This window comes from Leptonychotes weddellii, chromosome 3, assembly GCF_054177405.1.
Source record: "Leptonychotes weddellii isolate Sample4059 chromosome 3, ASM5417740v2, whole genome shotgun sequence".
Taxonomy (NCBI): Eukaryota; Metazoa; Chordata; class Mammalia; order Carnivora; family Phocidae; genus Leptonychotes; species Leptonychotes weddellii.
In genome coordinates, this window is record NC_138371.1 from 145,347,358 (window position 1) to 145,365,965 (window position 18,608).

The 18,608-nt window shown below is 37.9% G+C and overlaps 1 protein-coding gene across 1 annotated transcript in view; it reads right to left on the reverse strand.

Annotated features, from left to right (window-relative positions):
• Positions 1–16,392: 16,392 nt before the first annotated feature.
• The window catches only part of KLF12 (KLF transcription factor 12), a 504,131-nt gene continuing 501,915 nt past the window's right edge, over positions 16,393–18,608 (reverse strand). Inside the window, exon 9 of the mRNA XM_081815036.1 lies at positions 16,393–17,207. Coding sequence (XP_081671162.1) covers positions 17,185–17,207 — 23 coding nt within the window. The 3' untranslated portion in view covers positions 16,393–17,184. The remainder of the gene's footprint in view (positions 17,208–18,608) is intronic.

Here is an 18,608-nt window from a genome sequence, read left to right on the forward strand (position 1 = left end):
CAGCACACCCTCTAGCCCGACCTCCAGCTTCTCTTCTTTCCACTGCAGAGGCTATGGTCCAGCTGTAGCCCAGCAAAAAAGTCATGAACTGAACAGCTGGAGCAGAAGATCCTACAGGGTGTTATGTCTGAAAAGATGGTCTTAAATGGCTAAGAATAATTAGGCTTGATATTTCCTCTGTCTCCATCAGCATACACTCTGATTTATAGATTTTGTTGAATTTTGTCATTATTGGATGTTCTTTTCATAGCCTTCAATCTTATCTACACTAGCTGTTGAGGGCCCATGGGTTGATCTCACACCATATCTGATATTTGCTCCCACTGAGTAAAGAAGCCTTCTTCATGTTCTAACAAAAAATAGAAACATTTAACATCACATTGACAGGATCTGAGGATCTCTAGCAATGGCATATGTCATTAATTTCAGCCTTTGATAATCCAAGAAGTATGGAAAATTCCCACCTCCTACTCTTCTGCAGGATTTGCAATTCTGCCAAGTTGTGTAGCTCATCAGGATATTTACAAGCTAAATGTTGAGCTGTGGAAAAAAGAAATCTTTATGACTTTAGTTAGAAGCTTTATAAGGAGCATTCAAATAAGGCAGTGTGGTGAGGGAGGCAAAACACTGGAATCCATTTCCAGCTTTTCCAGGAATAAGGGGTGTGATCATGAATGAATTCCTAAACCTTTCTAGGACTCAGTTTCCTCATTTGTTAAACAAGAATCTTGGCTTACCTCTAAAATTACTTCCAGCACTAAAAGAAAACAAAACAAACAAAAACTTTGATAATTTTCTTTCAAATTCCTGCTCCAGTAGGTGAGTGTAGAATGTTTCCTTGATGTGGAGAAGAAATATAAATAGACTTTTTGTATTTTTCAAAACTAAGTGGCCCTTCTTTGGGGTCTTCAGCCATCCATTGCCTACAAATCAAGTTATGTCCATTTTTAAGTAGTTACTGAAAAATTGAGGGCATTTTTTTCCCTTACCAACTGATCCTATGGATAATACCCTTTCATAAACACTGACAACGTGATGTACAGCCTAAAGAGAATTTCTTCTGTTTGTTCAAGAAGGAAAATCAGCTTTCCTCTGGGTGAAAAATATCCTAGGGCTTTTAAAACCCTGAAGTTAACATGGAAAGATGAATGTTTAAAAAAACTATAAGCAGTCAGTGGCTGGCCCTGATGAGTGAGGACTCAGGATCAGCATGAGAAGTGAAAGGATGCAGAGTATGCATGGAAGGTGACCTCATGGAGTGATTTTTCTACAGAGGGACTTAGCATGTCACTTAACATCCTCAGCTCTTCAACACTTCCTCAGATGAATACAGTATTCTTCCCTTTCCTTTCAGGAATATAACAGATGTATAATGTTTGGACTAAAACCAAACAGAAACCACAGTCAGCATTTCAGCCTCATCCCAGTTGGAAATCATGACATGCCATGCTCTGAGTGACTATGTTTTCTGTCACCCAGAAACACAAAGTATAAATAGTTAATAAAGATATATCTGAAAAAATCCCAGACCTTTGGAAATTAATGTATATAACATAAATATAGGGAATCATAATGTAAATTAGAAAATACTTAGAACAGAAATATTTTTAAAATTACATGTCAAAATTGTGGGAAGAAACAAAAGCAGTAATGAAATTTAGTTTTAAATGTATATTAGAATGAAAATTAATGAGTTAAGTGACCAACCCAAGAAGTTAGAAAAAATCCAAATGAGTAAACACAAAGAAAAAAGAAACAGAAGAAACAAGAAAAACAAAAATTACCTAAAACACATTCAGTGCCTTAGAGAAAAACAACAAAATCAACAGCTTATCCTTTGAAACACAAATAAACAGATTTTTATTGAGATTTGCCAAGGGAAAAAAAAGTAACAAAAGATAGGTCATACCTGCAGATGCACCCTACATAGAAAATAATTTTTATAAATGCTATAAATAATTTTGTGCTACTAATCTACATATTTTAATGAATGACAATTTCCCGGAAAACAAATAACTGACCCAAGAAAAAAATAATACAACTAAATAGTATATACCCCTCAACACACACACATACATATAAATACCAAACACTGCCCAGGTCATTTTACAAGTTCTACCAACAGTCATGAATCGGATCATCCCTGTCACATCACACTGTTCCAGGAACACTAACAAAGAGAAAGCTCCCTATACTTTATATGGGCTCATGTAGAACTTGACCATTTAGTGAGTAAAGAGTAATATGAGAAAGGGAAAATATACATTGATCTCCTTTGTCTTCATAAATTTAAACTTTCTTTTAAATAGAGTAAACCAAAATCTAGCAATGCATTTATTTAAACACATTTTACCACGTTAACAAATTAAAAGACCAAAAGTTATATGAGTATCTTATTAGATACAGAAAAAAGGATAAAATTTAGCAACTTTTGATTTGATAAATAATCTTAGCAAATTAGGAAAAAGAGTTACTCCCTCATCCTCATAAGGAGTGTCTTTCAAAAAAAACTATAACAAACATACAATTTAGGGAAATTTTAAAGCACTCCTTTAAAATATGGCAAATATGGAACACAAAAATGATGCCCACTGTCACCATTTTAAACCGGAATTCTCATTTATCCAGCACAATAAGGAGAGAAAGAGAGAGATTAAAAAGAAGAACAAAATACCTAGGAATAAATCTAGGTATCACAACAGTGTACAAGACCTTTCTAGAAATAATTATAAAATTACCGAAAGATATCAAAGAAGCTCTAAGTACATGGAGAGATATATTGTGTTCAGAAGTAGGAGGAATCAATATTAGAAATGACGTCAATTCTTTTATAAGGCAGCCATAACATTATGCAAAGCATGGCCCATTATCTGATTCATTACATTAGAAACAACCTATGCCAAACATTTACTTTGTTCTTTTTTTTATATAAAATAGTATTAACTAAAGCCACATTAAATTGCGCCAGTTTCTAAGTAGGTACTGAAAAATTGAGCTCACTTTTTTTTCCCTCACCAGCTGACCTTGCTGTGGTATCATTTCACATACACTGACAGTGTGATGTACAGCCTAAAGATAATATGCAACACTCTTTAGGAAAAGTTTTCTTTGGGGGATTTTTATTAGTTTGGGAAGAGTCTTGGTGGCCAACAGGATTATAAAGGTCCCATTGCTTCTGCTCACTCTCCTACTCTGATCTGCTGAGTGCTCGCTCCACCTCTGCTCTCAAAGCAGGGAAAGACTCATTTTGTTCTGCCATGTTTGATAGTCACAGAAGCTGAAGATCATCCACTTCTCTGTGTGGGGCTGGTTTTCTACCTAGTGAGGAGCAGAGGAGCTTCTAGTCAAGAATGGTCCACCTCAGCCTCAACCACATTAGTGTTGAGAACCCTGTCCCACTCCTTTAGCTTCCCAAATAAAGCCATGGGTCAAGGCTAAGATGGCAGCAGGGCTCCCAGGACAGGTGGTGGCATAGAGCTTTTCTGCTTGGCTCACAGATACCACTGAGAGTCTGTCCTCTTGCTCAGGATTGGGACTTGACCCTTAGTAATAGGTGCCTGACAAATGCTATCCGTGGGCTGTGGCAGCCACACACATTTGACCCCAGGATCAAACCCTGAGGGAGAGCGTTGGGAACATTTCACTCTGTCTTTCTCATTGAACCCTCTGTCTTCTACTTGTAAACATCTTCCTTTCTCTCTTTTCCTCCATTTCCCCCCGTCTTTCCTTCTCATTGTCATCTGTACAACATCTTCCGTGTCATTTTCACTCTGTTTCATTGTTGTCTATCTTTTCATCCCCATTGGTCTCTCTCCTTATCCTCATTTGCTCTTTTTCCATCCTCTGCTACCTCTCCCTTATCCTATTTTCTTCAATGTCTGGGTGTGTCCTCGTAATTCCACTGATTTCCCCAGGTTCTCTTCCTCCTCGACCCTATTCCCGCCCCCTCCTTTAGCATTCTTCTAAAATGGTTCTACTCATCATCTCACGACAATATATAGACCACCATTCTAACAAGAAGAACTAGCAAGGCTCCCAACACAACAGATGCACATTAATAAAACAAAAACATCATCCAGATGAAGGTCTGTGCTCCATGAATTTCCAAGCCTCCTCTTTTGGCAAATGTATTTCTTTATTTTCTTTTTTGTGTAGGCAGATAATGTTTCATATAATACTCCAGGGATTCATTATCATGAATAAGCCCAATGCAGTTTTTATGGTTATGTTTTTTATTGTTTTATAGTTAAATATCAGGTTAGCTAGGAATCCAGACACTCTCACCAGAGCTCTACACCTAAGTTACCAACAAGACTATTTCACAAATAACTAGATACTCGTGTGTGCTTATGAAAATTATAATTACTTATGTGTGCCTCAAGAAATTAAAGGCCAAATGATTAGCCTGTATTTCAAAGGGAAACAATGTTCTGGCTGATCAATTTGGAGAACCATTCATCTTTGTATCCTCAGTACCTCACATAGTTATTGGTGTCTAAGAGAATCTCAGAGAGTGCTTGTGGAAACAAATATTGGTTTCCATCCAATGTATCCTCCTGGGATCCCTAACTACATAACTGAAAGGGTCTCATATGACTACATATTTCCACTCCTGCAACAAATAACAAAATTTGCATGTAAAAGATTAACATGACTGAATTATTTCTTGGCATTTGAATAGCCATTTATAATAGAAAGCCACTTGGTAGTTTATACAAACTGGCTATTCATCATAAAAACTCTATGGAAAAAGAATTTTTACAAATTTACTGATGGAAAATCCAAGGGGGAAAAAGCACATAGATCCTCACAAGGGACAGTTTTCCACATAGTTTAAAGAAATACTAAGAACATAAAGGAAAATTATCTATTGTGACATTCTACAAACCTAGCTTTTCTAAGAAAGAACAGGAAGAAATTGTATGAAGAGGAAAAGAAATAATGAAGAATTCCCAAGTTACCTAAAAAAATCTCTGGATTTGTTCAGTTCACTTGACCCCCCAGGTTTCTCCCAGTTTCCCTGTAGATAACTAAAGACATAGAGACTTCACAGCAGAGCCCAGGGCTGGATTGCCCTGTGGACATTGTTAGTACATGTTGAGAACAATAGCAAAGCAGAAGCATGAAAACTATTTTTTAAAATAATATTTCAGAAAAATTTCAAAATAGACACCCCAAGAGTCAGAATCTGGGGGGATCATCCTTTCTGTTATAGTTTAGGGACTTAAAAAAAATTCTGAATTACATATAGCAGGGGGCAGGGGAGCTGCAGCGGGTGACAGTGGAGAACCTCTAAAAGGCTAACCCAGCCAGGACCCAGTCATAAAGCTTGGCCATTGATTCCCCTCTGAAGTTTTTACTAAAATTTTAGTGTTTGGGGCAAATAATCATACACCTGAGCAAAAATGAACAGGCCATGTAGTCATAAAGAGAATAATCAAAACTGCCAAAAATACTAATTTAACCCATATTGCACACTATACATAACCCTTACAACACTATTAAGATATGAAGCACAGAGGCCGCCTGGGTGGCTCAGTGGGTTAAGCATCTGCCTTCGGCTCAGGTCATGATCCCAGGGTCCTGGGATTGAGTCCCACATCGGGCTCCCTACTCAGTGGAGAGTCTGCTTCTCCCTCTCCCTCTGCTGCTCCCTCTGCTTGTGCTCTCCCTCAAATAAATATATTTTTTTTAAATATTAAAAAAAGAAAGTTTAAAAAAAAAGATATGAAGCATAGATAGTGTGAGATGCTGATGGATTCCAAAAACAGTCTTGCTCACAATCATGTCCAGGATCACTTTTGGCCCTTAGCTCTGTCCCCTGCACCCTGCCATCAGAGGGCTGAGACTAGAGATTTGGAGGCCAGGGCTGATCCTGGGTTTCTCCCTGGAACAGGAGGTCAGGGGGAGGAGAGCAGTACAGAGTCACAAAGAACAATGGGCTCAGAGAGACCTCACTTCGAGTCTTGGCTCTTTTACTTCCTAGCTGCATAATCCTGGGCGAATCTCTGAAAGTCCCTGACTTAATAGAGACAATAATACCAAGCTCACAGACTTCGGGGAAGATCAAAGAGAGACCTAGAAAACATTTGTGAAAGCTGACCTAATCCAGTGAGCAGGTGTTCAATAAATGATAGTTGCTGCCACACAGCTTTTTATATGATTGTATGATTATATGGTCCCTAGACAAGAAGTTATTCATTTATCCCACCAGTATTTATTGTGCACATACTAAGGGCTATGCACTAAGGTGATGAAATGGGCTGTAGACTATTCTGGATGTGAGGGGAAAGGTGGTATGGAAACTGGAACTGAGGAAAACACATGGAATGTATAGAAAATTGCTCTCAGCTGCTTTACAGAGGGAGCCAGATATTCCTGCTGCTACAGCATGATTATCAAAAATCAGAGCATCTGTAAAGTTGAGGAACCCAACACCAGGCAAAGTTGAAACAGGCATTTTCATTTCATGCATAGTTTCCTTATTTTGAGCTTCTCCTCTCACGGGTGCACTGGCTCTAGTCATTTAGCTGCTAAAGCCAGGCCCCTACCCAGGTTGCGTGGATCTTAGCTCCAAACAAAATGGATTGGATAAGGAAGGGAAAGCCGAGCAGTTCCTGCCCCTTCCCTACAACAGAAAAAAGTCTACAAAGTTTTCTTCCCCCTCCCTCCTCTGTCTCCAAAGAGAACAATCTAGTTGAAATCAAGAAGTATATACCTATCCTTCATATAGCCAGAAACTCGATCGATTTTTTTTAAAGTTTATAACCCAATGCTGCAAGAAATGCTAGACTCTGTCAACTATGACAATCTTAGTGTGTGAATCTATTTCATTACTGTCTCCATAACTCCCTTAGCCAACAGCAGAGGGAATGAGATTTGCTGGGGGTGACGGCCTTTCATTCTCCTGTAAGGAACCTGAAAGCTCTAATTACCTCGGTGCAGTAGACAGAATAGCTCCAAAAGATGGTCCTAGACCTCAGAACCTGGGCATATGTGACCTTGCAGGGTAAAAGCGATTTTGCAGATGAGATTAACTTCAAGATTTTGAGACAGGGAGATTATCCTGGACTATGCAGGTGAGCCCAATCTAATCATGCCAGTTCTTTAAAAACAGAGACGCTTTCTCAGCTGTGATCAGAGAAAAGACATGAGACACCAGATGCAGGGGTCAAAGAGATGTTACACTGGTCTTGAAGAAGGAGGAATCAAGGAACGTGTGGGTCTCTAGAAGCCAGTAAAGGCAAAGGAATTGATTTTCTCCTAGAGCTTCCGGAAGGGACATAGCTATGTTGATGCCTTGATTTTACCCCCGTGAGACCTGTGTTGGAATTTGGTGTTATAGAACTATAAAGTAATAATTTGTATTGTTTTAAGCCAATAAGTTTGTGGTAAGTTGTTATGGCCACAAAAGAAAAATGAAGGCACGTGGGGGGCGGGGAGGGAGACACAAAAGTGAGAACTCTAGGCAAGCAGGGAGGAGGAAGAGGGGTCAAGGCAGAGCAGGGGGAAGGTCACTTTAGTCAGTCCCCTTCCTTGATCCAGAGATGACACAGCATGAGCACCATGCTGGCTAACTGTGGACAAAAACAGAAACTGGGTATTGAAATATAACAAGTCATTGTACACATGCTTGCTCACTTTAAAAGAACTTGGTTCTCCGTTCTGTGGTCTTTCTTCTGTAAAGATCTCTGTCCTTACTGTATATCACTGTTGCTGTTTATTATTTTCCTAGAACTTCCCATTTTGCTTCTTTTCTAGGTTACTTGTGTAATAATTTATTTCATATTTGAATAGAAGCTTCCTTACTCCACATTAGACTGCAAGCTCCAAGAACAAAAGGACAACAGGTGTCTATTCATCATTGTGTTTGCATTGCTCCTTCACTGCCGAATGAATGGGGGCATTTCCATCTGTCTTACGAGGCTGTCATCCCCTCCAGGCCTCTACTATCCTCTTAGACCATTCTAAGGAAGTTAGTTATGAATAAAGAAGGAAGTTTGTCTTTCAATATTTCATGGTCGAGGAATTGATTTGTTTACAACCGCTAAATCATTTATTAAAGTTCATTTTGTCCTTTGGGGTTAACCTTAATTTTCAGATATGTAAGCCATTGAGTGTTAACTTTTAATGTGATCGTGGAACAATTTTGAGCATGAAAACACTAAAATAGTCACCATACAACCGCATAAAAATATCTGGTTTCATTCAGTGAATCAACTTGACACATGAAATCCATGGAAATTACAAGGAAAGTGAAGTAAGGGGAGCCCAAAGTGAGAAGATTGGACCAGCCAAAGGTCATATATAAAAAGACGAGGTGGAGCTAGAAATAAAGTATCCAGGAGTCATGATTTTCAATTTAGAAGTTTGGGTTTTTTTTCGTTTTCCTTAAGCACCATCTTTCCCCAGCAGGCCCATCTGCAAGTGGGTGGGGCCCAGACAAATCCCACTTACTGGCTTTTTTCAACACGTCTCTCCCGCTCCTCCAAAAAAAATGTGTTTATACTGGTGAAATCAGGTGACTGATGAGCCTCAGTTCTTATAAGCACCAACTGGCCAGGATGCAGAGATGGGAAGGAGCCCCTGTCTCATTTACTACCTCCCTCAGCCAACCTGGGGCATGTGCCATAAGACCCTTCCAACCTTGCCCTAGAGACCCATGTTCAGCCTTTTAAAAGATGCCCAAGATGGACCCACCCACAGGAATTATGTTTATTTATTGCTCTGTTCTTCACCATCCTTTCGCCCCATTTCCTTCCTGTCTTCTTGTTGGTGTCTCGTGTTTGCCCTCAGACTAGAGTTCTGGTAACTCTCCTTCTTCAGCTCTTGGCCTTTCTCTGTCCTAATGCTCAGAAGCTCATTCTGACCTTGCTGCACTACTCCACCTCTTGCTTCCCAGATGGGGCTTGATATTCATCCCTGGCTTCTCAGCCAAGGACCAGCCTGTTCCAAGTTTTAGTCTTACTAACTTTGCATGTGACAGGCTCCCTTATGCTAGGGACATCTTCTCTGTTTCATTATTTTTCTTTGTTGTTGTTGTTGTTGTTTTTTTACTTCCTCTGATAATCAGTGGGTGAGGTACTTATGATAGAATTCTCTTTTCTTTCCATTTAAAAATGTTTTCTCCTTACAGACAGATAGTAGAATGGTGGTTATCAGGGACTAGGGGCAGGGGAAAAAGGGGAGCTGTTGTTTAATAGGTATAAATTTTCAGATTTGCAAGAAGGAAAAAATTCTGGAGATCTGTTTTGCAACAATGTGAATATACTTAACACTACTAAACTGTACACTTTAAAAATGGTTAAAATGGGGGTGCCTGGTTGGCTCAGTCGGAAGATCATGCAACTCTTGATTGCAGGGCCGTGAGTTTGAGCCCTATGTTGGGTGGACAGATTACTAAAAAAAATAAATAAAAAAGCTTTAAAAAGTAAAAATGGTTAAAATGGTAAATTTTATGTTATTTTTACTAACATAAATATACCCCATAGGTAATGACTTTTTTTTAAAAGAAGGAAGTTTAAAACATGTTTTTCTCTTTATGCTTTTGGGTATTGAATTAGGTACCAAATTTAATCAAATGTTAATTCACCTGAATTCTTTTAGAAATAGAATCTACTAGTGGAGCTATCTTTGGGTTTGCCCAAATCATTATTTCTTACTTCATAGACCTGATCCCAATGATACGGAAGTATACATTCCATGAATAATAGTCGAGCACCAACTATTTGCTAAGCACTGGCAGAAATGCAAAGATGAATTGCACACAAGCCATTACTTACTAAAGTTTATATACCTAAACAATAGTAATAATAAAGCTGTCATTTATTGGATTATTCTGTGCCAGAAACTATGCTCTGTGTTTTTTTGTTTTGTTTTTGGATTTTATTTATTTATTTGACAGAGAAAGAGAGCACAAGCAGGGAAAGCAAGCGGCAGGCAGAGAGAGAGTGAGAAGCAGGCTCCCCAAGAAGCTGGGACCCCAATGCGGGGCTCGATCCTAGGACCCTGGGATCATGACCTGAGCCGAAGGCAGACACTTAGAGGACTGTGTCACCCAGGCGCTCCTGCTATGTGTTTTATATACATTATATCTTTTATTCTTTCAACAACCTAATGAAGTATGTAATTTTTTTCTGTTTCTATAGTCTTTCAATGGACTTGACACATAACCACTCAGAAAGCGAAAATAGGATAAAGATCTACTGAAAATGGAATTAATATGTATTTATGTCTGTGTGCCAAGCAGAGTGCTGAAGAATCTTCCACATGACATTTTCTCTCCATTTTACAGATAAGAAAATTGAGGATCAGCCATGTCAAGAGAATTGCCAAAGGCCACTTAGCTAATAAGACACAGAGACTTATTTGAAACCAGCAGCTGGCTGATCCCCAAGGCTGCATGAATTTTATCATCATACCACATGGCCTTCCTATATAGTAGTAATGCAAGTTAGAATGGTGGTTACATGTGTTAGGAAATCTATATGAATTAAGATAGGCAAGGAGAAAAATAGAGATTTACCTCTAGCTGGAGTTGGTAAGGTGAGAAAAGTAATCTAAGAAGGAGGAACAACATAAGCAAAGAAGCAGAAGGAGGAATGCAGGGTTTGTATGTGGTAAACAAGCAGTAGAGCGGGCTGGAATCTTCTAGGCAAGAAATAGAGCAACAGGAGATCAGACCAGGAACCCACACAAAGGCCTGGGCCTCCAGAACACAGATGTCTGTTTAAGGGGTATGGACTTCATTACCTATGGGGTATAGAACCATAAAGATTTTTTGAGCAGAGAAACTATAGGACCAAGAGCTGTGCTTTGGGTATATTCACGTAGCAAAAGTACATGAGGTGGGGCGCCTGGGTGGCTCAGTGGGTTAAGCGGCTGCCTTCGGCTCAGGTCATGATCCTGGAGTCCCGGGATCGAGTCCCGCATCGGGCTCCCTGCTCAGCAGGGAGTCTGCTTCTCCCTCTGACCCTCCCCCCTCTCATGCTCTCTCTATCTCATTCTCTCTCTCAAATAAATAAATAAAAAAATCTTTAAAAAAAAAGGTACATGAGGTGAACTGAGGAAAATATAGGAGAATAAAAAACAAAAACTAAACTCAATTTCTCTCTCCTTAATTCTCTTTTCATGTTAACGTTGGCCTTGACACTGTGAGCATGTCCCCAACATGTTGAAATTAAGGATTCAAGAGCGTATTTGCCTAAAGCTACTTGTTTTTAAGTGAATTAAATATGATTTTCTTTAATCTTTTCCCTTAAAAGTCTGTAGGTTTAAAACATAATTTGAAGTTCATTTTCCAGGGAGGAATCCAATTTGGCTTTTGTTGTTTCTGGTCAGATATTATATGATTTTATTTTTTTTTATTGCAAGCCTTTGGAATGGTTCACAGATGTTGCTGCTAAAATAGATTCTCCTGGAACTATTTGGTTTGAGAGAATCTCTGTTACCATGGATTAAGTTAATAGGAGGTCTTGTTTAAAATTCAAGGCTGTACTCAAATTTAGGAAATAATAGTATTTTTTAAAAATTTATATAAGGCTGTCATGGAGACAAGTGACATTTGGAACACTGACTGTAGCTCCACATCATTGTACTTATGGTCGAGTTACTTTGGGTTCAAATTAAAGACCATCTTTCTGAAGGAGAGAGAGAGATCAACCAGGCTAATGTTTTTATAAATTAAGAAGTCATGCACCTACTTGGTCAGTTGTACTGGAAAAATACGGTTATTAGAAGAATATCTATGGCTTAAATTTTATATAGGATATACTAAAATTTAATAGACCATTCACCATCAGAAATAATTTAACAAAATATGATCAAATTTAAATAGCAACTAAATTTCAGCTGAGTTCTGCACAAATTGACATTGCATGTGAGCAGCACCCAAAATATCTTCCTTGGTCTTCCTCTCTTTTGCTCTTCCCCTTAATAAACTCAGCTGTTGCCACTAAGCTCATGTCTTCATTATCACCTGCATATGAAGGATTTGCATGTCTGCATCTCCAATTCTGACCTATCTCTCGAGACCCAAATCTACAATATTCTATTATGCATCTCCCTATCAGGCATCTGACACTCAGTATGTCCAAACCACATTTACCATCTCACCCACAGTACTGTTGCTCTTACATCTGGTATCCAAGGTAGGACCTCTACAACAGCATTTGCCAGATTGTTTTCCGGGAACACTAATCCCCAAAAAACTTAAGAAAGAGATTTATCGTCAAATAAGTTTTATAAATTCTACATAGTGTATGATACTTTCTTAGAGATTCTCAATGAAAATTAAGCTTCTAAAGGATCTTAGTTTTCCTTCAGTGGAAAACATGTTTACTTTGTTTATCTCAGTATTTTATTCGGTATTGGACCCCTTTCATGCCTAACATCAATTAACGTTCTGAAAAACTAGTCTTTACAAAAGACACTCTGAGAACAACCAAACTGTAGATCATTTTTGACTCCTCCTATCTGTTAATCACTACTAAAATCCATCACTTTCTTGCGTAGTTATACCTTAGGGTATATCTAGAGCCAGAATCTTCCTAAATCTCCTTCCTTACATCATCACCAGTTGTGAGATCAGGGCAAGTTACTTATTCTCTTTGCTCAGTTTTAAAATGGTTAACCCTTCTTAAATTAAAGGATTGTAAGAATTAAATTAATGCATGCAGTGCACTTAGAATATGGAACATAGCAAAAGCTCAGCAAAAGCTCACTTGTTAAAAAAGTTTTATTTATATTTTTAGTAATCTCTACACCTAATGTGGGCTTGAACTCAGGACCCCAGGATCCAGAGTCCCATGCTCTTCCAAATGAGCCAGGCAGATGCCCCTAGCAAATGCTCACTTTTATTATTATTATTGTTACCTCTAAAATGTCTCAAATATTTGCTGTTTTCCATTGCCTTTGACACTTCTTTTTTTTTTTTTTATAGATTTTATTTATTTATTTGACAGAGAGAGAGAGACAGCGAGAGAGGGAACACAAGCAGGGGGAGTCGGAAAGGGAGAAGAAGGCTTCCTGCCGAGCCAGGAGCTTGATGTGGAACTCGATCCCGGGACTCCAGGATCATGACCTGAGCCGAAGGCAGTTGCTTAACCAACTGAGCCACCCAGGCGCCCCACCTTTGACACTTCTGTGGTTTGGGTACTCATCATTTCTTCCCTGGGCCATACAATTATAATAGCAATTTACACTTAATGTGGTTCTTTATGAATTACCTTGATATTTTCATGTACATTACCCAATTAACTTAATAAATACTCTGTTTACAAACCCTCTACCTTGCAATTCATTTGCCACACTGCCACTTAATTCTTTTTAAAGCACAAATCTAATGATGCCCTTCTCATGCTCAAGGACATTTAATGATCTCCTGATATCTATGTAATAAAGGAAAGTAACAGCTACTCGTCAAAGCGCACACACCCCAGACTTCACACTCACCATTACAGAATTTTATAATCTAGCCACACTGCACCACTCCTCAATTTTAAAATATACAATGGACTTTCAGATCACTTGGCTTGGCTGATACAGTTTTTTGTTTTACTTTGAATACCCTTCTTTCCTTCTTTTACTTATTAACAATCCTACTCATTCTTTAAGGTCCACCTCAAATTATGTTCCATTTCACACTATTAATTGTACGAAGACTATCTTCCACATTAAATTGTGAGCTCCATGAGAGGTGATGTCTGATTCATTCTTTTGTACTTTATAAATCAAACACAATGACTCACATGTAGTAGGTGTTCATATAGATTATTTATTGACTAAATTTGCCTACATAGAGGGCTTCTTACTACTCATTAGTGTATACCACACCTTAAACAAATATTACACTTTAAAAAGTCAATTGGCTGGTAATTCTCTCCTTGCCAAAAAGTTTCTATTCTTCACGAAAGAACTCACAGTAAGATTCCTTCAATAGGGAAGTAAGCCAGTATGTTTAAATAAAAACACAATCACATGGAACTTCTGTAAAACCCGCCTACAACACGCACCTGTATCCACCAACCATCCCAGGATTATGACTTCTTGGGATAATACCATGTTTTTGTTGGGATTCTCTTGGAATAAATATAAGGCCAATTAACATACTGACTCCATAATAATAATATCATATCTTCTTTTTTCCAATGGAGACTTCCTGGTTGGCTCTCAGAGAGGTGATCTAATCTATAGTCTCACTTGCTAATCTAAGTTCACTTTCAGGTCAGAGGTACCCAGCTTGTTTCTGATTCAGTGACCTCATCTCCTTCAAGAGAGCTATTCTTCCTTCAAAGGCTGCTATTGGAAAATCACACTGGAGACTTACCTACTACAGAGACACATTTTCCAGATCTGAAGTACACTATTCCCCACTGTGCATTGCTCTCAACACCTCCTTCCCAGGCTGTTGGTTGGTCTTAGAAATACTGGCTAGAAGTGGGAGGAGTGACACTTTTATAAATCTCCCATTCTCCTACAAGAGTACATAATTAATCGGTTTCCCAAAGAAGCTTAAATGCTTATGCTTGAAAACCATATTTCCATTTTTTTCCTTACTCTATGACTGCTAAATGACCCATGTCAGGTTTAAGTAGGAGACCTTTCTGAGGCACGAAGAAGTTTGGGGCCAGTGTTGTGTGTCACATTCTCTTTGTTCATCCTAATATTTACTGATTCACACCTATTACACACAATGTAATGCTCTGGACCTCTTAGCCATTACTGCTTCCCATGACTTGGATTGTTTGATTCCATTTTGTCGGTTAATGATAAACTATTATCTATGCCTGCTACACCTCTGCCAAGAGCTTTTACCCAGAAATTACTTTATAGTTATTATCTAATCTTTATAAAACCATGGAGGAAGTTCTCCCATCTAACAGACGGTAAATGATTAAGGAGAAGATAATGAAAGAAACTGCTCAAGGTGACACGGTAATTTAGTGATGGAATAACACTGAGTGTTCCCAATGTTCACTTTCTATAGTTTGAGCTGCAAACCTGTTATCTGAATTTGAGTTTATTTACAGCTGCCTTACTCTTCTTAAAAATCATTGAATAGCAAAGTAATTTTGAGAGATGCATATGAATGTATAGGATAGCATTAAAAGTGCTCCATACAGAGTTATGGCATGATTCTATTATTGTTCAACTCTGGTTAGTATTCACATATTTTTTAAAAACAATTGCTTTATAATAAAAGCGATTATGACCGTAGGTATAATTAAATACATAAAACTCTTAAGGCTTTCCCTGGAAATCATGTAAATCACCAAAATAATATTGAAGGGTGTATTTTATTCTTTTAAATTAAAAAATAATATTCTTTCCTAGAATATGTTTGTATTCATTTATTCATTGGTATACTACCTGTTATTAAAATTATAATTTATTGCTTAGTAGCAACTGGGTGGAAAAAATGAGAAAAAACCTTAGTCTGAAGGGTATTTTCACAATTCTGATAGCTATTAATTATCTCAGTAACTTTGTGCAGAAGTAGAAAGTGCATAATTAGTAAGTGCTAAGTGTTTTCACTTTTTTTCCAAATTTCATTTTATCAGGTTGAACATACTCCATATTTTCTAGAGGGTTAAAGAGCCTAAAGTCACCTTGTATTGTATAGTTTATAGGAAATCAATTCCACCCCATTTTGCAAGTATTCATAAAGTTTGAACACAGGACTAGATACTGGAGTGTAGGTCGACCAAAATCTAAGTCCCACAGTAGAATGTAGCCTACATGAACAAAGAAAGTTAATTGTCCCTGAGGGACTCTCAGTATTTAAAGAAGTGCCTAGAATACAGTAGGTGCTCAATAAATATTTGTTTTATAAATACGTCATGCTCGATGGAAAGATGAATATGCTGTCTTCTTTAGGGTGTCTGAAGAGCTTTTGGAGAGGGTTCTGCTATTGCTAATTAAGAGCAAACCTATTTTCAAAATAAATATTTAATTTTACTTTTTTTTCCAAATCAACAGAATTTTGTATGTATGCAATTATCTTATAAACAATGTGTATGATTTTATTTTAAAAACACTCATATAAAATGAACATGGTGAAGATAGGAAAATTTAAATCTTTTCAAGTGGATTCCCATACCCTGTAAATCGTGTTACTCCAGTGTTTCCCATCCACTGTGGCAGGCTGCCTCAGTGTAAGCACTCAGCTTTGAGTGGCAAAGTAGATTTAAAAAGAAAAAACCTTGCTGTGAGAAAATGGGCTTGAAAGTCAATCATTGCCAAGAAAGGTGGACTTCTTTTCTTTTTTTAATGTTATGTTAATCACCATACATTACATCATTAGTTTTTGATGTAGTGTTCCATGATTCATTATTTGCGTATAACACCCAGTGCTCCATGCAGAACGTGCCCTCTTTAATACCCATCACCAGGCTAACCCATCCACCCACCCCCCCTCCCCTCTAGAACCCTCAGTTTGGTTTTTCAGAGTCCATCGTCTCTCAAGGTAGACTTCTTGTAAATTATTTCAGGTCCTTCTGCATACTATACCAAAAGATGGGCCCAGCTGAACTTATGACAGAATGTGTGGTGATCTTTGCCCACCAATGACCTCTTCTCTTCTTTGTCCCAGGTCCACAGAGAGGCTACATCCCCATGGACATGACCATGTGGCTAAATTCTAGCCCATGGATGACTTGAAGTGCTGTGTGCCATTTCCAGACCATGTTAAAAATGTCCCACAGGTGCTCCTTTCTTCTTACAGATTTCTGGGATGAAGGTCACTTTCAAGATGACCTTGTGAGCTACACGGCAGAGCAACGGCCACACTGAATCCCTGAATGACTGCATGGAGTATATGGCTCCTTATTTCCTAAGATGGCCACTATCAGTTTCTTCCCTACCCACATGTACGCACAGAGACGCACGCATCTCTAAGAGATAGAGCCGCTTCCTCTGTTTCTGTGCAATCTGGGCTAATTTAATTGACTTGACCATTTAACAGAATGAAATGTCATTGTGAGACTGCCTTGCAGCTTCCATCAAGGCTTCTTGGAACTCAGTCACCACACTGTTAGGAAGCCTAAGGAGACCTATGGAGAGGCCCCTGGGAACTAGTTTTAACTTGCCAGCCATATGTGTAAATTATCCTGGAAGGCTATCTTCTAGCCCCAGATGAGCTGTCCCAGCTGATATCATGTAGAGCAGAGAACTGACCAGCAGATCTCAAATTCTGAATTCACAAAATCCTGAAATATAATAAAAACAAGTGCTGTTTTAAGCTGCTAAATTTTGAAGTAATTTATTATGTGTCAATAGAAAATTGAAACACTATCTTACCTCCACCCAAATACTACCCTGGAATGTATATGAATAAGCAATAAGCTTCTAATTTTTTCATCTCTATTAAGATACAGTTAACAAATAAAATTATATACATTTATAGTATATATACATATATAGCATATGCCACATAATGATTTAACATAATATACATTATGAAATGATTACCACAATCATCAATTAACACATTGTTAATTGCATCGTTACCTTTTGTGTGTTGGTGAGAACGTTTAAGATCTACTCTTTTAGCAAATTTGAAGTATATAATACATTATTATTAACTATAATCATCATGCTATACATTAGATTCCCAGAACTTATTTATCTTATATCCGAGTTTGTATTCTTTGACCAACATTCCCCCTTTCCCCCACTCTCCAGCCCCTGGTAACCACCACTCTACTTTCTGGTTCTACAGCTTGACTTTTTTACATTCCACAAGTAAGTTACACCATACAGACAAATATACAGTATTTGTCTTTCTGTGTCCGGCTTATTTCACTTAGCATAATATCCTCCAGGATCACCCGTGTTTTCACAAATGGCAAGATTTCTTTCTTTTTTATGGCTGAATATTATTTCATTGTATATATATGCAACAATTTCTTTATCCATTCATCAATAGAGACTTGGTTTGTTTCCATATCTTGGCTATTGTGAATAATGCTATAATGAATATAGAACTACAGATAATCTCTTCTAGATACTGATTTCATTTCCTTTGGATATATACTCAGAAGTAGGATTGCAGAATAATATGATAGTTCTATTTTTAATTTTTTGAGGAAGCTCCATACTGTTTTCCATAGTGGCTATACCAATTTACATTTCCACCAACAATGTACAAAGGTTTCCTTTTCTCCTTATTCTCACCAATTTATATCTTGTCTTTTTGGTAATGCTCATCCTAACAGATGTGAAGTGATGTCTCGCTGTGGTTTTAATTTGCATTGCCCTGATGATGAGTGATATTGAGCACTTCCGTATATCTGCTGGCCATTTGTGTATCTTTTAAAAAAAAAAAAGTCTTTTTCAGGTCCTTTACACATTTTAAAAATTGGGTTATCTGTTTTTTGACTATAGAGTTACATAAATTCCTCATACATGTTGGATATTAACCCCTTATTGGATATGTAATTTGCCAATGTTTTCTCATTGCATAGGCTGCCTTTTCATTTTGTTAATTGTTTCCTTTGCTGTGCAAAAGCTTTTAGTTTGATGTAGCCCCACTTGTCTATTTTTGCTTTTGTTACCTGTGCTTTTGGTATCACATCCAAAAAATCACTGCCAAGAGCAATATCAAGGAG